This window comes from Puma concolor, chromosome B2 (assembly GCF_028749965.1).
Source record: "Puma concolor isolate L17-30 chromosome B2, mPumCon1.1.hap2, whole genome shotgun sequence".
Taxonomy (NCBI): Eukaryota; Metazoa; Chordata; class Mammalia; order Carnivora; family Felidae; genus Puma; species Puma concolor.
In genome coordinates, this window is record NC_141671.1 from 22,733,976 (window position 1) to 22,757,717 (window position 23,742).

At 43.6% G+C, this 23,742-nt stretch overlaps 1 protein-coding gene across 2 annotated transcripts in view; it reads left to right on the plus strand.

Moving 5' to 3' along the window:
• F13A1 (coagulation factor XIII A chain) overlaps positions 1–23,742 on the plus strand; it is a 165,198-nt gene that overhangs the window by 115,037 nt on the left and 26,419 nt on the right. For both annotated transcript variants that reach the window (XM_025917200.2, XM_086706357.1), the window contains exons 9-12: positions 2,244–2,347; positions 3,728–3,816; positions 13,275–13,428; positions 20,756–21,043. In XM_025917200.2, the coding sequence (XP_025772985.1) occupies positions 2,244–2,347; positions 3,728–3,816; positions 13,275–13,428; positions 20,756–21,043 (635 nt within the window). The remainder of the gene's footprint in view (positions 1–2,243; positions 2,348–3,727; positions 3,817–13,274; positions 13,429–20,755; positions 21,044–23,742) is intronic.

Consider the following 23,742-nt stretch of genomic DNA (forward strand, 5'->3'; position numbering starts at 1 on the left):
AACACAAACCGTCTTCTCTTCCTCCTTCATTCAGTCTTGGTAAATGGAGCCAGCATACTCCCTGGAAACACGAAAGTCTTCCTTCCTTCATCCATCTCTCTCACCACCACAAGCCTGTCGGCAGTACCCGCCCATGGCTCCCTGCCCTCCCAAGGGATGGAGGCCACCTCAGCTCTGTCACCCATCCTGCCACCCCACCCACCTTCCACAAAGACAGATCTGCAAATTTAACTTGCCCAAGAATAGAGCTCAATTATTTGATTTGTGATAAAAGGATCTCAGTCTCATCCTCCCCTATGGCATAGCTCATGGTTTAAGAGCATGGGCCCCAGAGCTCTACAGCTAACCAGCTGTGTGACCTCAGGTAAGATTCTTAACCTCTCTGTGTTCCAGTTTTCTCCTGTGCACACTGGAGTTAATAGTACCTTTCTAATAGGGTATGGGATCATCAGATGTACCAATGAACATAAAAGTTTGACAACAGTGCCTGGCACACAGTGAGTGCTATGCTATTTGTCAGTTTTGTGACTTCCTGCCCATGCTTGCCTCCCACCCCTCCTTCCCCCATGCATACAGAGATGGGAGCATGGCGCCTTCATGCCACAACAGTGTGCAGTCCCCCAGACATGCCGTGTGGGCTATTTCATGCCTCCACAATTTTGTTCTTTCATCTCTTGACTTTCTAAACTCCCACATTTTTCAGGACTTAGCTCAAATATCACTCCTGCTGTGAAGCTTTTCTTCACACCCTGAGAGTTGCCCCACTGAGACCTCAGTGCATCCCAAACCAATTTCCACTGTAGCTAAAACCACTGCTACTAATTATTTTTAAAAGTCTGAGACTTAACTATTTTGGGGCACTTATTGCATTCCAGGCCCTGTTCTAAGTGCTTTATATGCATTATCTTGTTTAAGCCTCACAGAAAATTGGTTTACCTGTTCGTCACTCCTCCTGGATCATGAGGGTTTTTATGGGCCAGAACCTATGTGTTGGTCATTGACACATCCCCAGCACCTAGTCTGGTACATAAAGGGCACATCGTTAAATTAATAAATCTGACTTGAGCCAACCAAAGATGAGCCGAACTCAGAGATGGGAACATGTCCGAATTCCTGACATTGAAGGACATTTAGGCAAAGGATAACTGTAGTTGGATTTGAAATTCAACAGTGCTATAAACAAAGACTGCAAGAACTACCTCACCCCACCGTTAAATTGTTATTACTATATGAATATTTTCTATAGCACAGACGGGTTAACGTGCTCTCATTTTTTTCTATACTGTCATATAATTTCAGGTCTTTCCAAGGACATAATAATATAATTCGTGATACCATTTTATTCCATGCTTTTGTCTTAAGGGTCACATGCGAAGTTCTGGAAAGTTTTGCATGACCCTCAGCTCGTAGACTGACCACCTTTGATAAAGGGTAAAGAGATACTTGTTCTGACATCTTTTTATTCTTGTTGGACACCAAATGGAAATTTACCACAAATTTGAGACAATTATAATCAGGAGTTAATGTTATAGTTTCTATGGCAATGAATGGCCTAAGCCCATAAACACAAGCATTTTATTGCTTAATTGTTACAGGAAATATGCTTTTTATAAATCTAATATGCATAAATATAAATATAAAAGAAATTCAAACATATATGTATTTCTATTTCAATTAACTTTTCTTTTCTACCCATTTAGCACATAGTACTTTCTGTTTCATTAAAGCAGACAGTGGTTAAGATCAAAACTGTTTAGGGTGCCTGGATGGCTCAGGCTGTTAAGTATTAGACTCTTGATTTCAGCTCAGGTCATGATCTCATGGTTCATGAGATAGAACCCTGTGTCAGGCTCTGTGCTATCAACACAGAGCCTGCTTTGGATTCTGTGTGTGTCTCTCTCTCTGTCCCTCCCCATGCATGCATGCTCTCTTTCTCTCTCTCTCTCTCTCTCTCTCTCTCTCTCTCTCAAAAATAAACATTAAAAAAAAACCTGTTTAATGCTCTGGGTGGTCTTGAAACTGATATTAGAGGGAAAGAGCCATGTTCAGATACCTGGTGCCCTCCCATGGTGCCAATGGGAATGCATCTTCCCAGCAAACTCAAGGCCAGAATATCTCTCGGAGTCTTCAATTTGGTTTAAGCCATTCCAGCAATTTGTATATAGCATATTTGCAGGAGTTTTGGTCAACTTTTTATTGAATGGGATGGGAAGTTTAATCTCACCAGAGTGGTGTTTTCTCAGGAACTACCACTGCTGGAATGAAGCCTGGATGACAAGGTCTGATCTTCCTGTTGGATTTGGAGGTTGGCAAGCCGTGGACAGCACCCCCCAGGAAAACAGTGATGGTAAAACTGCATCTTCCCTCAGGGAACTTGTTTCACTGCCATCTTTATTTTGCTGTTAGGATTGCTTTTGATGTGTGGGAAACACTCCCTTTGGGAACCAACATCAAAAGTGTGCTTCCTGGGCACATGTACAGTATTAGCTGCCTGTCAATCAGGTTTAATTTCCTTTCAATGGCCGGCTTTCCCCTGATTATTCTATAACTGGTAAAAAAAAATTTTTTTTTTAAAGCACAAAACTTAACATATATAATTCATCTACTCTTGCTTTGATAAGCAGTTTTGAAGACAAGAGAAAAAATATATCTGTGTAAGCATTTTTGCTAGGCTCTAAAATATACCTCAGCCCTCTGTGATATACAGTTATAAGATATAAGGCAGTAGAGAAAATAAGGAACTCAAAAAATAGTTACAGATCATCCTTTAAATTGTTGTTTTCCCAGAACCTGATTTCTTTTTATGTTGTTTGATTTCTTCCAAAACTTAAGTATGTATTTGTCATCTAACTTACAGGCTATGCTAAGCAATGAGCGGCAGCTGTGACCTCCCCCAGACTTTTATAAAATCACATCATAAGCCTCCATTTCTCTTTAACATGATGATAAACATCAGTGGCCTGGGGACATTATGTTTACTTCCTCAGGTGTTGATATGAGATATTGACGTATGTATATATACATATATATCCATAAACATTCATTACTTATTCATAAGAGTCTCTTATGCTTTATTTATGCTGGATTTTGAGGAAGAATGTTCAACACTTTCTGGTGTTCTGTATTATATATCATGAGGAGACATCAGAAATGACTAATGGCAGTTAATTTCTTATTAACTAGAGTTAGCTGGTTAAAATAAGGAACTTTATCAAAGTATTCATATACCTACTAACTTCCTGAATGCATGTTGGGCATTGATCAACATGTGTGGTTAATGTCCAAATTTCCCTATTTGACACTTGACATATGTCTATAATGTCCAAAACCAAAAACCAAGAATCAAAACAAATAACAACACAACCACTAGGGACACATTACCCTTTCCAACATTCCAAACACCAGTTGGTTGTAAAAGGATCAATCCTATGTAGGCAAACAGCTCGGTACAAACACACTTGAGTATGTGTTGTAGGTGGAAGAACAGACACAGAAATAGTGATGCCCTGTACACTTCTCATGGCTTCAAATTTTTTTTTTTGAGGAGGCATTTCCAACAAAGCCATCTTGATTACACATGTTGGTCATTTGCCCTCTCTGACCATGGGAAGTATTTGGGCTAATTCAGCAATGAAGTTGGGAACACTTGCCTCTACAGAGCCTGTATCTGCGTCTGGACAGAATTGAAGATGACAAACTCATACTTCCCTTCCTCTATGTGATGCAGGGATGTATCGGTGTGGTCCAGCCTCTGTTCAAGCCATTAAGCACGGTCATATTTGCTTCCAGTTTGATGCACCCTTTGTTTTTGCAGAGGTAAGTGAAAAACTGTAGAAAAGTGCTTTCTTACCCAACCTGTTAACACTTGAAAAATAATACACCAGGTTGTTACTTCTAAATTTCTCAGGTACATGGCATGTGTTTCTTTTTTTTTTTTTTTTTTTTTTTTTTTTTTTTTTTCAACATTTATTTATTTTTGGGACAGAGAGAGACAGAGCATGAACGGGGGAGGGGCAGAGAGAGAGGGAGACACAGAATGGGAAACAGGCTCCAGGCTCTGAGCCATCAGCCCAGAGCCCGACGCGGGGCTCGAACTCACGGACCGCGAGATCGTGACCTGGCTGAAGTCGGACGCCTAACCGACTGCGCCACCCAGGCGCCCCCATGGCATGTGTTTCATGTCTACAAAGTTAACTAGACATCATTCCAACCTCTAGGCTCTTAAATCAAAATGCAGTTGTTACTTAACTTTTTTCTTTCTTTGATATTCTAAGATGTTCTCCTTGAAAAGCAATTGCATTACTAACCTTACCTTAGTTTTTCATGCCCATGAAATAGGTATCAACTGCTCCTAAGAAATTAAGTGGCTAAGTGAATCTTTCAGCTAAAGATTGGTAGAGACAGTCCATGAATTGAAATTTCAGAGCATACTGCTTTACTCCCAGACTAACATAGCTATTCATGTAAAAACAAAATCAAATGCACGCCAGACATGGTCTTAGTCTGGGAACTGCAACCCATTTTCTGCCACTCCAGGCCATCCTCCGTCCACAGGGAGGGAGAGCCAAGTTGCTGTAATATGGAGGGGATGGAGGGGAGGGAAAGGCAGCCTGGAGGCAGCACACTTAATGGGTTGATGGGGACATTTTGGTGAAGGGTCTGAAATTCTGGAAGATGTGGATGGGGACTAGAAGCAGATGAGGTTGTTGGAGATTACTCCAAGGAGATCTCTAAAATTCAAATTAAATATAAGAGGTGTTGGTAAAGGAGAAGGCTGGGAGGCTGCTGAGGGCAGGGAGTAGAGAGCAGAGAAACATGTGACAGGCTGAGAGGCAGGATTTGCCCAGAGTATAGTTTCACCAATAAACTCAGTGGAGTAATGTCTGTTGTATACTGAGTTCTTACTATGTAATCACTTTGCCTACCATTTGAGGCTCTTGGTCACCCTTTAAAGTTGGTATTATGGGAGCGCCTAGGTGGCTCAGTAGGTTAAGCATCCAATTCTTCATCTCCATTCAGGTCGTGATCTCACAGTTTGTAGTTCAAGCCTCTTATCGGGCTGTGTACTGACAGTGCAGAACCTGCTTGGGATTCTCTCTCTCCCTCTCTCTCTGCCCCTTCCCCACTTACTCTCTCTCAAAATAAATAAATAAACATTTAAGTAAAATAAAATAAAATCAGTACTATGATTCTTCCCATTTTACAGAAAAGAAAATTGAGGCAGAGTGGTTAAGTAACCTTTCTACATTCATTAAACTAATGAATAATAATGCTAAGATCTAAAGCCAGGCAGGTACTTGTGCTCATGCCAGTAACCATTACACTCTATTACTACTCAGGAATGAATAAATACCTGTTATAAATATGTGGCAGGCACTGTCCTGTGGGGAATTCAGAAGCCTCTTCCCTTAAGAATATAGATTCTTGATGGGAGGTGACAGTACACAAGGCACATCAAAAGTTAAATAACAGTAATACGAGAGACTGTGGAACTAATTGTCGGATAAGCAATGTGGGTGATAAATGATCTATATTTAATACATGCAGATTTGTTAGTTGAGAAATATGGGTCAGGAACTGAGTAGGACAGTAAAGGCCATAAGACATGGTCCAGGGAGGGAGGGTGATATGAGGGCAGACAATAATGACACCTGTGTGATAGCCACAGTGGATGAGCAGAGCATTGTGGGAACACACCGAGGCCAAGGGGGTAAGAAAGATGCCAGAGGAAGGAAAGAATTTTAGGCAGAGGGGACAAATTGAGCATCAGGATGGTGTGTATGGGAAATTACAAGCTGTGCAGACTCACAAAAGTGGGGACTTTATATCCTCAGAAATGGTTACTCCCCTCCACCACAGGGGAGAGACATAAGCCTGAAGGAGCCTGGACTTGAAGGTGGTGCCCCAGAGGGGTGGGGGAAGGGGAGCTGGGAGGCTGTGCTTTCTCCATTCCCACCTGAGAAGGCAGGGGCCTGAACCCCCCAAATGACAACAGCAGAGCAGGGAAAGTGGAGGCAGCATCCAGAAATGTTTAGGAAGTAAACATTTAGGAAGTAAACATTAGGAAGTGTGAATATTTAGACAACAAGTTCGGGCATTTGAAATACGCAAAGGGAACAGTATTTCTTCCACGGAAACTACCATTGCAGTTGCTAGAAGCCTGGGGGAAACAGGCAGACCATATTTAGAATTTCATCCCCTAGATTTCACTTTGGGATTTGAAGATTTCTCCCAACCTCCCCAGCTGCCAACTGATAATTTACGATGCTGGGAGAACCTCTTAATGGGAAATCGCTCTAAAATTCACAAAGACTTGTTTTCATATTTTTATTGTGCTTTATTGCTGCAAAGAAGGAGACCTCTCTCCAAGAGTGCATTGCCTAATAGCTGTTAATGCAAACGCTTTTTGCTATTATTAAATATAGATCGGGGTGTTATGCGTGTCATCGGGATTCACAGATCATAATTACTCTTCTCTCAGCCACTGCAGACTTGTCTGACAGAGCATACAATTTGTTGCTTTGGCACGGGCTGAGCCCCAGGGCTGAGCCATTTATAAGAGACACTCAAGCTGTTCAAAGTGTGTGAGGAATATTTTCTCAAGGGTACCCAGAGTAGGACCTCATGGGGGGCATCGTATTTAACTTTAATGAGAGTGTCCGTGACTCAGGTTCATTCTACATCCTTCCTTCCCTTTTCCATCCGCTGGCTGCGGAAGCCTGCCTGTTGACAACCCAGGCGGTCGGCCGAGTTTGCCTTTTCTTGCCTCTCGCTTCGCTGACTTTCTTGGTCATTCCTTACTCACTTCCGGGCTGGATTAAACATCATGTTCGCTGACGTGTTTTGATCTTCTCAGAGCCATGGTCTCCTTCAGTGAAAGCAGAATCCAAAATAAGAAGTGAAGGGGAGCAGAGGATACAGGCTTCCAGTTTTAGAACAAACCACAGGGATGAAAGGCACAGCACAGGGAATGTAGTCAATGATGTTGTAATAGCACTGTGTGGGACAGATGGGAGCTACACTTGTGAGCGCAGCATAGCGTATAGAGAAGTTGAATCACTGTGTTGTACACCTGAAACTTATGTAATATCGTGTGTCAACTGTACTCAAATTGAAAAAAATAAAAAAAGAGGCATGTGCATGGGAAGCATTCCACCTCTGCCCCTTTCCCTCTCCTCCTCCATTGTAGAAATGTATTCTTCATGTGTCTGGATTTCTTCCAGGGCTTGATGCCATGCCCACTTCTCTGCCCTCCTCCCTTCTCATGCTCTGAGAAGGCCTCCGTTTTAGAAGCCCATCTGCCTTTTCTCTCCCTCACTCGTGGTGGCCTACAGCTTCTAAAGGGAGGGAGCAGAGCAGTCCTAAGTCCAGAGTCCCCTCCTGAGTTCCCATGTTCACTGAATGCTTGGGAGTTGCTGCTTCGCTTCTATCTTAGCTTCTTACTGTCTCTGTTCTCCCCTTCACACCATTCCATCCCAAACTTGCACATGCATGCACATTCCTGCACATGCACACTCCCCCTTCCCTCCCTGGCACTGAGCTGATGTTTGCAGCAATGACAGCTGGTCCCCCGGGGCCAGGATAACTGCTCCATTGCTCAGAAGCTACGTAGCATCTTCCCTTGCTCTTGGTCAGTAGTTCTCAACTCAAGGTTATTTCACTACCACTTGTTAGTCCATTCTTAGGGCTCCTATTTGGATCTGAAATAATTTCTCTATTTATTCAACTACCATATATGATTTGGGAATCAGATTGGCTTCTCTTCTAATCTTCCTCATGCATCTTGCTGGAAATACCTTCCAAAAACACCATGTGTCCACCCAGGTCTGTGATCCCCATTGTAACCCTTTGGGCTCTGTACAACACTGAGCTCTATGAACTTGACCCCTAGCCCACCTCCCTTCTGCTTTCTTACCCCTCTCCTGTCTATTCTCCATAAATCAGCCAGAATTGTCCTTTAAAATTGTAAATAAAACACATCACTCCCTTGCCCCCAACCTTCTAATGGATTTCCACCACTGTTATAATAAAATTTTGCATAATAAGTCTTTATAAGATTCTGTGTGATCTGGCCGCTGGCTTTCCTGCCACCCCTATCCCTTCCTCATTTCCTTCCAGCCATCTTGACCTTGCTCTTCTGGCAACATGCAAACATACTCTTGTTTCTGAGTCTTTATATATACCGTTCCTTTTGCTAGGAAAGCCCTCCCAAGCCTCCACCACACTTTGCATGCCTGACCCCTTGCTGTATCCAGGTCTCTGCACAGGTCACCTTCTCAAAAAGGCCTTCACTCCCCCCACCCCAACCCCACCTAAAATCTCACTTCCTGCCCTTTTATCCTTCTATCCTGCCTTAGTATTATTCCTTCTCTCCCTTCTAGAATATAAGCTCCACGAACGTATCCTCATCACTGAAAGCAAGTTCTAGCACATTGTAGTCATGAATAAATACTTGTTGAATGAATGATGGATGGATGGATGGATGGATGGTTGGGTCAGTGAACCAAGCCAGCAAGCTAACAAAATCTGATGCAGAGTACACTGCTGAGAACAGTCTCAGAGTGATAGGATCCAGATGGTGCCCTCAGGTGCTGGCAAGTCCTGGTGGGAGATGAGGCCCAGGGATGGGGCAGCAGGGAGCACACACAGGTGCCTGAACATGTAGCCGACCCTTACAGGCTGAAGGAATGGCAAGCACAGGGTAGACGGATGACAATTGTGCCAGAAAGGCTCTCCAACCAAGCAGGTACCCAGTACCTCCATATGCCCCTAGAGGAGCATCACTTTCTCTGAACAGCCTATTTTGTAGTTATCTCTACTTGGAAGTGAGTGAACAAAGCAAATTTTCCTGGACCCTAAGAAGAGTTTCTATCCTTATTGGTAAAAATTGTAGCTTCTGCCAGCAGTAGACATATGCTCACATTCCACGGGCACAAGCAGAAGTTTGTAGAGAGGGGACCCTTAGCCAGCTGCCCCAGCCCACCTTTGCTGAGTCCCTGGGGCTCAGCACCTCAGCAGAGGCTGACTAGGAAGTGCCTGTGTGACGAGGAGGCAAAGGTGTGGTGTGCTGAAACCAGCACTGGGTTTCACGGTGGGATGCCCACATTCTGCATAACCACATCCCTTCACATGTAGGGATAGGACTAGAAGGCCACTAAGACTCCTTTCCATTCAAAAGAAATTACCCTTAAACATAGGACTTTCTCTAGCAGTACTAATCTACCTTTCAGCCCTGCAAGAATGGGAATTTTATTTTTTTTTTTTATTTTTTTTTTTCAACGTTTATTTATTTTTGGGACAGAGAGAGACAGAGCATGAACGGGCGAGGGGCAGAGAGAGAGGGAGACACAGAATCGGAAACAGGCTCCAGGCTCTGAGCCATCAGCCCAGAGCCCGACGCGGGGCTCGAACTCACAGACCGCGAGATCGTGACCTGGCTGAAGTCGGACGCTTAACCGACTGCGCCACCCAGGCGCCCCAAGAATGGGAATTTTAAACCCAAGCTCAGAGATATTGAGTAATTTGCCTAAAGTCATACAGTGTAGGTCCAATATTTTTTCCAGCATCACCTGTATTTATAACAGTCTACCACAGACATGCAATTGGCCTTGGATGGGGGCCTATCACTGGTACTTTTTTTTAAGTTTATTTATTTATTTTGAGAGAGAGAGAGAGAGAGAGAGAAGGGGAGGAGCAGAGAGAGAAGGAGAAAGAGAAAATTCCAAGCAGGCTCTGCCCTGTCTGCTTGGAGCTATACTTGGAGCTCATGAACTGTGAGATCACGACCTGAGCCAAAACCAAAAGCTGGATGGTCAACTGAGCCACTCAGGTGCCCCTAGGTTATCACCGGTACTCTCCTAAGCACTCGGGGGCTCATATGCAGCCGAAATGGAGGACCATTACACTGGTGGCTGAAACCAAAAAGAAAGCTTGCTAATGTCGATTGGAAAGAATACTTTCCCTCCACAGTCCCCCGACATACATATGCAATAGCCATTTCATATGTGGGTTTCTCCTCTCCTCTCTCCACAAGGGACAGTACTGCTGGGCTGGCCTGAGATTTTAGCCCACATAAATTTCCTAAGCTCTATACTCCAGAGGAAACAATGAGTTAGCCACTTTCATATTTAGCCTTGTCTCACTGGAAAACTAAACTGTTGTAAGGGCTGTTATTAAGAGGATATTTATCAGCATTGTTGCTATAATTAGCAAGTGGAGGAGGGAGCTGTTTGGGCTTGTATGGTCTCCTCCAGAGGGAAAGCCAAAATTCTCAGGAAGCTCATTTAGTTTCCTTAACTTCCCCCCCCCCCCCAAAAAAGACAAATATTCCTTAGGTGTCTGCTCTGTCATTGCCTATTTCTGATTTCATATTTTGGCCTTTCACATTCTATGGCTGGTGCTGTGAAGCCATGGTTATTCTGCTAAAGAACAAGGCCACCATTTATCACCCCTCAGACATCTGAGGCCCATGGAACCACCTGAACCCCAGGCATGAAACCATCTCACCATCTCATGGCAGCACTCGTGGTCTGGCAGGAGCATGTGGAAAAGGCAATGCACGATGAAGGTCGGGGAATGGGCGAGCCCAGGTTGAAGGTTAGGGAACAGGCTGTGGGCCAGCCCAGGATTTTCATTCTCTAGCAGGAACCAACTATGTGACTACACACACTTTGCTGATAGCTTCTTGACCTACTTAGCAGCCTCATCTGTAAAATAGGGATAATAATATATATTATTATCAGATGTCTATGGTTGTGAGGTTTCAATTACATAATTTGTAAGTGTCCCTGAAACCTCATGGTTATTCAATAAATGATGGCTACTTGTTTTCTCCTTAGTAGAGGTCAGATTTCATGTAAATTCAGAGCATTTTGTGAGAAAGCAGCAAAAAGTTGTTCTTCTTAACCTCAATTTGGAAAGTTAGGGTTCTATCATCAAGTTCCACATTACCTAATAAGAACCATTATATTTTTACTCAATTTTAAAGTTTATATGCCATGCTCACATAGATCCTATCTCACTAAAACGTTCTTATGAAATTGGCAGAACAAGTATAATTATTTTCATTTTATAGAAGCAGGAATGTAAGTTTCTAAAAGTACGCATTCCAGATCAGAACCCAAGGTTCTTGCAGCTGATCCAGTGTGTCTCTCAAATACCCTCAGATATCCTGGCAGTGGCCAATCTCTCTATCTGTCACAACCTTCCTCTCTCCATTCTGTTTTCTTCTTCTTCTTCTTCTTCTTCTTCTTCTTCTTCTTCTTCTTCCTTTATTCTCTTTAGCTTTCTTGGGGTATGATTAATGTAAAAGATTGCACACATTTCACATATGCATCTGGATGAGTTCAGACATACCCATACACATGTGATACCCTTCCCACAATGAAGGAACTACACATGGCCATTCCCTCCCAAAATTTCCTTGTGTTCTTTTGTGAGTTTTGGTTGTTTGGCTATGAACACTTAACATGAGATCATTTAGCTTGCTAATTCCTATACATCTTCCAGCTTTCAACTTGGCTGTTACTTCCTAACCACGCCCACCCTGGCCCACCCCACTGCCCCAGGTGCTCCCATGGTATCTTAGACGTTCCCCCACAAGGTACTTATTGTACCATATTGCTGGGGTGCTCAGGTCTGGTTGTCCAAGACAATATTTCAGAACTTCTTTTAAAAATAATAGATGTAGGATCACCTGGGTGGCTCAGTCAGTTGAGATTCTGGCTCTTGATTTTGACTCAGGTCATGATCCCAGGGCTGTGGGAGCATGGAGCCTGCTTAGTATTCTCTCTCGCTCTCTCTCTCTCTCTCTCTCCTCCTCCTCCTCCCCCTCCTCTGCTTGCTCTCTCTCTCCCTAAAATAAAATTTAAAAAATTAAATATAAAAAAATAATAGATTTAGGGTCCCACCCAAGACCTCCTTGATTGGGCATCTATTTTTTCAAAAGCTCCCCAGGTGATTCTAATGCACAGAATCGCCTTTATTAGAAAGTAAATCCTACAAGGGCAGTCAGTTACCAAATGTATTTTGTCCATGTTTAAGACTATAGCACTACAGTATTTGGGCAGTGCTACTTATATATTAATTTATGATATTATTATTATTATTTATTGACTGTTTGATCCACTCCAGGCCCTATGATAAGTAATTTACAGACATTTTTTTAGTTAATTCTGGCAACCACCCTGAGGAAGTTTCTATTATTGCCCTATTTGAAAGAGTAGGAATCTGCAGCTCAGAAAGCATTTTGTGAACACATCAGGGACTGTTTTCAGCTGGAGCTCCTGACAGTGCACCATAGTTGGTATTTCCTACCCACTCCCATGCTAGTAAATGGGATCCCAAGAAAGTGGTTGTAAAGAATATAAAAAGAGACACTGTGGGAATCAGCCTTCAGGCACAGCTTTAGACATTGTTTCTGAAAGGTAGAGTATAAGGCAGAATGTCAGAAGAGTTTGGGGGTCAGCCAGCATGGCCCCAAGATGCTGTTTCCAAACACCACAAATAACATGGTGTAGTTGCTGAACCACTAGAAAATTACCTGAATTTTTCCTGATGGCCTAATATCATTTTTCAATTAAAATGCTTTTGGCTGCAAGTAACAGAATTAAAATGACTTAAACAAGAGGAATTTAACTATAATTTTCTCTCAATCCTAAAGGAAGCAGTCCCAAGGTTGGCTCAGATATTTAACAGCACTGCTAAGCCCTCATGTGCTTCTTATCTTTCTACTTGGCCATCTTTGTATTGTTGGCGGTATTTCTCTTCACTGTCCCAGGGTGGCTACAGAAGCTCCAAGCATCATGTCGCTTCTTGTGAAAACATGCAAAAGCCAGAAGGAAAGGGCAAACTCTCTCCTTTATAATGGAGGAGAATCCTTCCCAGAAGCCACCCAGCAGACTTCCTCTTCTTCCTGGCAGTAGGTCACATAGCCACGGCTGGCTTAAAAGCAGTCTGGGAAAGCAAGGAACAGGCTTGGTGCTTTTGGCTCATTCTGAGGAGGTGGGATTCACCAGGAAGAAAAAGGGAAGAAAGAAATGGTTGATGCTTGAACAATCAATAGTCCAGATACTCTTAACTTATGACACCTGGTGGCTAATGGAAGCTAGACTGCCCTTGAGATTCATTTTAAAATGAGTCCAGCCCTGTGAATCCAATGTTGTTGAAGAAAGGAACATGTCAACTGTAGGGATCCCAGATGACTACATCCCTGAGAGAGGTTTTGGTGACAAGGACATTGAATGATGGCTAATGCTCTCCTCACCTGTTTTTAGGTCAACAGTGATCTCATTTACATTACAGTCAAGAAAGATGGCACTCATGTGGTTGAAAACGTTGATACCACCCACATTGGGAAATTAATTGTGACCAAAGAAGTTGGAGGAGATGGCATAAGGGATATTACTGATACCTACAAATTCCAAGAAGGTAACTTACTGCCACTGAATGAAGATTTCTTTGCCCAAGCTTGTTTGGTACTTCCCCACTGTCACTATGAAATGTGTCCTGCAAAATGAACTATAAACTCTCATGAGGTAAACACACCACATCCACAATTTTCCTTGTAGTTCTCTTTGTTTGTTTGCTCTGAGCAAAATTCCCTTTCACGTGGCCTGTGAAAATGATTTGGTTTAAAGTCATGTCTATTTTCATACAATATATAGAATGTATTCTTGCACACAAAAACATGAAAGAATCTTAACTTCCAATAATAGAAAACATTGTCTAACTAGTATCATTTTAGTTCAATTACAGAAATTTAAACAACCATTCACATTTGTTTAGTACTTTACAAACTATTTTCACATACATTGTCCCACTGAATTATCACAAAAGTCCCTTGAGACAGATAATACAATATTAACAGGACAGTGTAATCTCACTAATTCAGGCCCATTAGGTTTCAGTTATAAAATAATGTTAATGTTAATAATAGTTATTGTGTAGATGGTTTCAAATGGAGCCGTTGAGTTCAAGTCCATTTCAATCAGTACCAGGTGCCTACTCTATGTCTGGAATTGGGTTTGGTGGCAGGGATCCCCATGGTGAGCAGGACCCAGTTTCCATTCCTGGAAAAGTGATTGGATCATCATGCAGAAGGAACTTGGGGAACAAAGAAGGAGGACACTTTGTCCAACCAGGAGATCCAGAAAAAGCAGACTAGGATAAGAAAAGTCACAGACCACAATTAAAGAAATATAGACAAGAGCTTCCAGGCAGTGGGAACATCAATGACTAAAGGCATGGAGGTGTGAAGTAGTGTGTGTTTAGTGTCCTGAAGACATTACTAAGCCATCAGTTCAGAATGCCTAGTGACTGGAGACAAAGCCACCCAAGGTCAGGAGTAGAGAGGAGGTAGAGGAGCTTGGGTGCCTTGATGGAGAATGTGGAGTATATTTTACAAATGATTCACCAGCAGAGGTTCTTAGGAGTGGCATTTATTTTACTGAATGGATAGAAATGACAAGTAATTAGCATATACCTAAATATTCATCAGTATTCCTGAAGTGCTAAGAAGTGCAGAATTTGTTTTAAATATTTTAGACAGTCTCTCTGCTCTTATTTTAAAAAGCAATTTGCACTATAAAGAGAAAGCTTGCTGAATTGAGAACTCTCATGCATTGTATTAGAAATTCAGGATTTTTGTCATCTGAACTAGTGAGATTTTGCGCATTTCTGAAATGGTTCATTCTTCTCTTCTATTGGTTATCATCCATTGCACAACATAGATACAAAGTTGGGTTTTTTTTTCTTTTTGGCTTTTTCCTGAAATGAGAGTTTTTTTCAACCCTGAGTACAATGAAACCAAACAAACAAGTAATGCTCTCTTGTAATAGAGTTACAGGCAAAGAGGCCGGGAAAGGAAAACTAAAAGTCCATAGAAAAAGAGAAAGAAACTAGCTGCAGTATACACACATTTATTCGCTCATTCATTCAACAACTTGCTATTAACCATCCACCATATTCCCAGCACTATGTAGGAACAAGATGCACAGTCTAGCTGGAGAGATTAGCGGAAGCAAGCCCTCACTGAGTTATGCAGCAGGTGTCTGGAACAGGGGCAGAGAGGGGACTTCCAAGCCAGACTCAGGATCCTGGAGAACATTAGTGATGGGCTCACTGAGACAGAAGGATAAACAGGAATCGGCCAGCTGAAACATGAGGAGAGAGTTCTCCAGGAAAAGGCAGCCCAGTAGGGACTGTAGATAAACTCCTGGTGTGGAAGAAGTCCTGAGCAGACAGTGTTGAGAGCAAGAGGCAACCCTGCAGGGAGCCATCCAGACAACCAGCTGTCTTGTGTAAACCACACAGCAGAGCACCATTTTCATTAGCTGTCATCTATGGAGGTGGCAGTGAAAGCCAAATCAGGGTCAGATGTCAAAAAAGAAAGGACCCCCTTCCCCCCAGAAAAAGAAAAAAACTCCACAGCAGAGTCAGGGGCTTGACCAGGGGTGGACACAAGATTAAAAGAAATAAAATGTCCCAACTCTGAATGAGAAAGACCTCTGACGGTCAGGCTTCCAGAATTTGGCAAGAAGGCAAGGCTCAGGAAGGTGGGCTGTGTGGGGGTCTGGTCCAAGCAGAAGAACCCCTAGATCTTCACAGAGAGCTGTAAGAAACTCCCCATCCTGCTTCTGGGCTGGAGTTTGATCCCAGGAGGTTAATTAGCCTCTTACTCAAGAATGGCAGATGCATTTTAAATTCTGACTTTAAGAATGACCAACTTGGATGCTAGTCACAGAAGGATGCAGAGACTGTGCCGGGATCTGGCGGGAAAGACTGAGTGATTATAGACATTGCCACGGGCCCCTAGGAAAGGCTGCTGGCATCCATGGTCATGCATTTGTCACTCTGATTCTCATTATTGAATCTCTCATATAATTTCTCTCTCCATAAATGCTGAATGTGGCCACTAAAATGTGGAGATGAATAAAAACAGATAGAAATTATTACCAGATTTAGGAATTAACTATTTTAATTAACTAAATTGTGGAAAGATCATTTTTCACTTGGATGAACTAAAGCTTAATATTAATTTTATACCTCTTTTCAAATATATAAGATTAGGAAACTATAAAATTTTGAAAACCAGAATTCTTAAAACTTGTGTGGCAATCTATCTTCTTTTATGATGGTGTCTGGATCCCATTTCCTTTTTCTTCCATCAATTATTCCCTCTGTCATTCGTATTTTTGTCTCTCCTTCCCTGTTAGCTCCTTCCCATTTGCATTTAAGCAGGATCAAGTGTCACCTGCGTTTAAAAAAAAGTTACGAAATTCTTTTTCAGCAATATATCCCCCACTGAACATACCCTGTTCTTTCTTCCTCTTGGCCTCCATGGCCAGACATCTTGGAAGAGCTGCCCGCCCTTGGCGCCCTATCAGGGGCCTTTTCTTTTCATTTCGTGCCTAGCATACCTCAGTTCTGCTACTGGCAGCAGAATCTTGAAGTTCGTCTTCCCAAGTCTGCCAAGACCCCCTGATCACGAAGTGAAACAAATGTTTGCAGATCCCTGCTTGCCTCAGCTTCCTGTGCCTTTTGACACCACTGCTCAGCCCTGGATCTTGAAATTCTCTCTTCCCTTTCTTTGTTCCACTCTGGTTCCATCCCAGCTTACCTGACTCTTTCTTCTATCCCCTTCTGCAACTCTAAACTCCTCTTTTTTCCCCTATCTCTGAAGGTTACTTAGTCTAGGCTCAACCCTTGGGCTTCATTCCTACCCACTTTACATTCTTTCTCCAAGGCTGATGTTAACATTTGCATATCTACCAATCGCCCCCAGCCCAGTCTGTGTCCTTGGCCCAGCTTCTCTGTTCAACTCCACATTCACTTAAGTCTCCCTTAGAAACCTGAAACAGACCCTTCCCGTATGCCACCTTCTCTCACTCCTCCTTTGCCCAGATGTTTCCCCCACTCCCGACCCCAGTGAAGAGAACACAGTCCCCCCCCACCCAAGATTTAGCAATGTAGTCAAGCAGCAAACCTTCTAAATGTCCCCTTTGAAATAGTTCAAATTCACCTCCTGTCCTATCTCTATACCATGGCCACGCTCTGAGAATTTAAAGGCATCAGGTGTGGAAAGCCCTTAGCATAGTGCCTGATTCAGAATAAGTGTCCAGTAAGAGTCAGTTTCTGCTCCTGCCAGTAGTTCTATCATTATCACAATACTACTACTCTTAGCTCGGGCTTTGAGTATTTTTCTCCCAGCTACCTGCGGGAGCTTCCCAATTCCACCTTCCCCCCACATCCTCTTTCCTTCTGTCTAATGCATGCATTGCTGCCAAAGTGACATATCTAAAATATAAATTTGAGTCTGCTGCTTAAAAGCCCTTCCTCTCCCCTGTTGCCTGAAGGGCATTCCAGTAAGAGCTCGCCAAACCTCTGCTAGTTGCCTTTAGGGCACCCTCGCTGCACCTCCCGACCACATCCACAGACATCCCAAGCAGCAGCCAGGAGATCTACTGACAGTCATCCACAGAGCCAGGCTGCCACTGTCTTCATGCCCTTGCTCTTACTGTGGAAAGAAAAACCCTTCTGAGAAGACTTCCCGGCCCCCAGGAGGTGTTGAGTCTCTCCCCCATGTTACTGCCCCACATGCAAATGTCTGCCCCAGAGTCTGTGATGAACACATGTACAGTGATCTCTCTGCACTTGTGTCCAAGACCTGTGAGGGAAGGGCTGTGCTTCTCTTCGGAGCCTGGTACAGTGCCTGGACGTTAGAGTGGCTCAACTCGCACCAAATCATCAAATGAATGGTAAGGCAGGTGACACTTTCACAGGTGAACTTACATGCACATCACATGTCCCAAACTGGACTATTTAGTATCTATCATAAAGATGAAAGTTTTGTCTCTGGATAAAAGCAATGTGCCTCTCCAATGTGCTTCTCCATCCTTCAGAGCCTCTGTTCCAGGCTGGATCGTAGGTCCTGGGGACATGTAGATGGGTTCTAGTGGGGAAAATAATGTCATGCAGAGTCAAGTACTGGGAAAAGGACAGAAAACCAGGCAATGTGTCAGTGAGAGCTGAGAGAGCTGGGTTTGGGGACACGTTACACAGGGTAATGGAGGGGGGTGCTCTCTGAGAAGGGGACATCTGAGCTAACACCTGAACAATGAGAAGAAACTTCCACAGACATAAAAGGGGGCTTTCATTATATCTGAGCTAATGGAAAGCTGCTTTTGACCTTGCTCCTGGAGGCCACAGAGGAATCTCAAAAAATGTAATCTGGCTTTAGATCATTCTCCCATGGCACTGAATTCATGGCCCTGAATTATGGAAGATGTCAGATCATAAAGCACAACCGCAGAGAGACGGGGATTCTGCAGTGCTCTGGGGAGACCCTGACGTCCCTGCCTCCTATGTGGGCCTGGCTTCCCGCTCACAGGGCCGGCTGATCCTCAGAGGGGGGCCAGAGGCACCTCTGTCCATGACCCTATAGAAAGTCTCTCGTGGCTCACCACAAGACTTCCGCAGCCCCTTCTCCTCATTGGGACCAGCTCGGCCTCTCTCCCCGCCAAGGTGGCACTCTCTGACCAGGCCCCCGCTGCTGGGGTTCCCCTCCTGCATTTTGCCTAAATGCATATCTGGTGGCCATCCAAAGCAGTAATCAGTAATGCTCTCTCGAGGAGCTGTTTGCCAGGTGCTGTCTGCTAAAACATTTCCCTGAACTTTCCTTTTCATGGCCCCTCATTCCCCTTATTATTATCTCCCTCTTATTGATCTGTAAGCATGTGTGCTAGCCAATGCTTGTCCTAGACCAGTTGTTCCTGGCACATTCTTGCAATCTTGACAATGAGAGAAATTGTTAACACACACACACACACACACACACACACACACAGACACACACAGACACACACACACACCACACTCAAGCTTGTTTGCAACACCTATTGTCATTTTCTGTCTTTGCAAAGTACTGGTAGCTGCTGATTCTCATGCGCATACTCCCTCTAACCTCCTAACAATCCTCTGATGAAGGCACCCTTTTTTTTTTTTTTCTTTACAAATAAGGACATGGGTAGTAACAATAGTGCATGCCTTGTAGAGTTGTCTGAGGAGTAAATGAGACAGTGCCGAGCACACACTTAAACATAATACCTGTCACATCGTTATCAGTGGTAGATATTGTTATTGGCTTCTTCATCTGCATTGCATCTCATTACTAAGATAGAAGACATTATTTTAAAGTTAACAAATTTAGAGGCACCTGGATGGCCCAGTTTGTTAAACCTTTGACTTCAGCTCAGGTCATGATCTCACCATTCAGGAGTTTGAGCCCTGCATCGGGCTCTGTGCTGACAGCTCAGAGCCTGGAGCCTGCTTTGGATTCTGTGTCTCCCTGTCTCTCTGTCCCTCCCCAACTCGCACTCTGTTTCTCAAAAATGAATATATGTTAAAATATAATTTTAAAAAATTAATGAATTTAAAAGTTTGCATTTTTATTTCAAAGTGATTTTTTTTTTTTTTTTTTTTTTTTTTTGCTAAACATTTCCATGACTAGTTTTCACAAGTCAAAGAATTTGCCTCTGTGTCTTCCACGATGCACAAAGATACACCCAAAGGTAGTCAGGTGGTAAAGAGAATAATGACTATCTTTCCATACCTCCTCAAGCCCTGTCCCCTCAAGCCAAGCATTTTGTCCAGGGCTCTGTAAGGAAATATCAGCCCAGCTGAGCCAAGAGGAGCAAACCCTGAGGCTTGACTTGTACCTGTATGTTTTGCTTCCACACCTGCACAAAGCTATTGTTTGATTCTTCCAGAACTTACCCCTTTTCCTCCCTGCCCCACCCCCACCTTCATCTCCTCCCCTGCCACCTTGGAAATCCCAACAGAAGACATTTACCTAAAAACAGCACACACATCTCAAACTGCATTAGAAAATATGGTGCACCACCAGATGCCAATAGGTGTCCCTCAAAACAAATGTGTTCAGTGTCAGATGAATTTGGGAAGTCTTGATTAAATAAGTCTCCTCACCTTAGGGCTCAATCTCAGAACCTCTGACAGGCTCTAACGAACACAGTGAACATCCAGAAGCACTAGAGAACCCAGTGCTCCCCACGGGAGATTGGTCTTAGAGCCCTTTGGCAGGGAAGGCTTGTTAACAATTGGTCATGTCTGAGTGGATGGGGCCGTGCACTGCTTAGGAAAAGTGATCTCTGCACTCTTTCGGTGCCACATGGCAACAGGGGAAGGAGTAGAGGGCAGAATGGCAGCTGCCCAGGGGTCAGCTCAGCAGGAGCAAAGGGGAGAGACCCAACTGGAAAGAGAGATGAGGACTACAGGTCTTACCAGAAAGATCCATGAATAGGAGAAAACTCGTATAGCACCAGCTGGAGTGGTTAGATGTAGCTATTGCCAAAATCTTTACTTAGAGATCCCCAAATTCCAGCTAGGATTTGGGGAGAGAAGCAAATTGATGCCACTATTTGAGAAGAGGTAGATTGTGCCACTCTACCTGCTGAACCCTGTAGTAGCAGCACTGGGGAAACAGCCCTTAGAGCAAGTCTGTTAACATCCCCCTTGCAGGTAAGCCCTGGTCATGCCACCTAACTCAGCAGCCTGGGCAGACCAGAACTCTGACTTTGCAGAATTGGTAACATAGGAATAATGGTGACACACCTGTCTTGAAGGGCAGTTGCGTGGCTTATGGAGGCTACCCAGCAAGGACAACACTGTGTGTTTATTAATTTCTCTTTGATGGATTGCATTTATTTTTTTCCTATGATTATCTCTGCCTCTTTCCTAGGCCAAGAAGAAGAGAGGCTGGCTCTAGAAACTGCACTGATGTATGGGGCTAAAAAGTCCCTCAACACAGAAGGCATTGTCAAACCAAGGTCTGACGTGGACATGGATTTTGAAGTGGAGAAAGCCGTGCTGGGAAGAGACTTCAAGCTCACCATCACCTTCCAGAACAACAGCCCCAACCGTTACACCCTCTCAGCCTATCTCTCAGGCAACATTGTCTTCTACACGGGAGTCTCCAAGACAGAATTCAAGAAGGAGACATTTGAAGTGACGCTGGAGCCCATGTCCTGTAAGCTAATGAGGGGGCTCTTCTCCTTGGGAATTGTTCTCTGCCTCCCTGTCTGTCTTGGTGGTATCACTCATTAATAACTTCCAAAGTTAAAATCCTGTCCCAGAGCTCAGGAGCATGAACCACATGGGAGAATCCCTTTCTCCCAGGGGGGCCTCAAATGTCACCTTCACCTCTCATGCATAGAAGTGAATACTGAGGGGTGCCTGATTGGCTCAGTCAGTTAAGCCTCCAACTCTTGATTTCAGCTCAGGTCATGATCTCACAGTTTGTGAGTTCAAGCCCCACATCAGGCTTTGGGCTGGTAACAAGGAGCCTGCTTAGGGTTCTTTATCTCTCTCTCTCACTCTCTCTCTCTCTGTCACTCTCACTCTCTGTCAATAAATATTTAAAAATTTAAAAAAAAAAGAAGAGAACACCAAAATTTTCAAAGCCTAGAGCCCCATGAGTCATGAGAATTAAATGTAATTTCTTGCTACTTGAAGTGTGGGTCGAGGACCTGAAACATCAGCATCCCCTGGGAGGTGGTTGGAAATGCAGACCCTTAGGCCCACCCCACATCTGTCAAACCAGGATCTACATTTTAACAAGATCCCAAAGGGATTTTAGTGCCCAGGAAAGTTTGTGATGCACAGGTGTCAGACAGCAGGCCACCCACTGGTAACTCTCCCTGAGTCAGGTAAAGTTTTGCAGACTACCCCAGTAGGAATGATGTGTTTTGCTTTACCATTTAGGAGGCAGGAGATCTAAGCTCTGCAGACAGGCCATTTCTGAAAACTCATCTGCTGATGTATAGGGACAGCAATGAGCCCACCCTTGAGAGAGGATGCTAGAGACCCAGGATGTGCTGTCCAGGAGCCTCTTCTGGGATCTCTTTCTCATCCTTGATCCTAGCCAGCCTCCCTCAAATGCATGGCCTTCCAAAGCATCTCCTTCACTGTAAAAGTTCAGAATATTTTAAGCAGGATTGGGCTGGACAGGCTCCAGCTTGCATTGGAGGTTGCAATTTCAACCAGTCTTGAATAGTACCCATTTCTTGGGGTACTAGTATTTAGGGGGCACAAAAGTTGGTCACATGACTGGTAGAATCAGTTAACCAGGAAAACCTGGTCTCTAGGCCAAGCATGTCGAATTAGAGCAGGCTAGAAAGGACCTGAACGCTTCAAGGCACTAGATTTCTGTTGACCTGACATATGGCCCAGAAAAAGAAAAAAAAAAAAAATTAAAGGTGAACAAATAATAAGTTTTTACAACATGGAGGCAAGCAAGACTAATATGCACCCCCAACCCCAGACAACCAACTCATACACCCAATTGTTTTCAAGCTTTCTAGATTCACCAGTTGTCCCAAGCCGCTGTGAATATACCCTTCTGAGGCTTTAGAAAGATAGCCCCAGGAAAGTGGGGAACTGTTCTGAAAAATCCTAATTCCAAGACTGAGCTATTCCATAGCTGTAATAATGTGGCTAACAATTAGGAAATCACCATAGTATTTGGGGGCGGTGGGGGGTAAAACTGGGAGATCTAGCACTTTTCCTATATCCCTCGAGGTAGGGAAGGTAATTATTAATGAAAAGAGTAGTCAGTATAAAGGACTCAAGAGAACTGGCATCCCAATTGGTTAGAACAGGCGGACACAGTGGAGTTTACAGAAACTGGATCTTGAAATTAGGTAAATAGAGATTTAGGTAAATCGAGACTACCTCACCTACCAGCTGTGTGTCCTGAGGCAAGTTACTTAAGTGATCTGATCAGAGCTCTTCTGTTCCTGGGAACAATACCACCCACATCACAGGGTTGTAGATTCATTCCCCAAACCTTTATTTCATGCTGAATGTCTAGATACTGCTTTGGAGGCACAGCAGTGAGCACAACAGAAGTGCCTACCCTCATGGAATTTGTGGTCTTAAGGGAGTGAACAACAAACAAACAAGTACTATATAGTATGATTATGCATATAATAGGAAAATATAAAACAGGGTAAAGCAGGGTGAGGGATGAAGGGGATGCTGTGTGGGTAGGGTGACCAGGGAAAACCTCTCTAACCAGGTAATATTTAACAGAAACCTGACAGAAGGAAAGGAGCAAGCTTTGCAGCCAGAAAAAAAACTGTGAATGCAAAGGCCTTGAGGCCAGAGCATGTCTGATGTGTTCAACAAGTAGGTAGGAAGCTGGAGTTGGGAGCAAAGGTGGCCAGAGAAGAGTGGTGGGTGTAGATTATGTAAAGAACTGTGAACCCTTGTGAGGACTTTAGCTTTGATTCCAAGTGAGTGCAGGAGCCCATAGAGGGTTTTGAGCAGAAATGAGGCATGATCTCACTCAGGTTTAACTATGCACCATCCTTTTCCCACTTCACGGGAGACCCAGAGCTCCATCTTCTTCCCCTTTTCTCCCTAATCCTATGAGATAAGAAGCTTATATGATTTCGTAGGCTAGAATGGCATGATCCATTAACCCTCTCAGTCATTGATCTAGGGACAGCTGGCCAGGTGGCATTGGCTGTAGGCAATAGGTTGCATACTGCAATTTAAAATAAATTTCAATAAAATAAAATAAAATAAAACAAAATAAAATAGTATAAAATAAGATAAAATAAATTGCAGTATATTGCAAAATGCCACTTGACTCTAGACCTTGATCAAGCAAGTCAGAGTACAGTCCCAGGAGGCTGTGTTACAAAGAAAGTTTTCCAAGTAGAA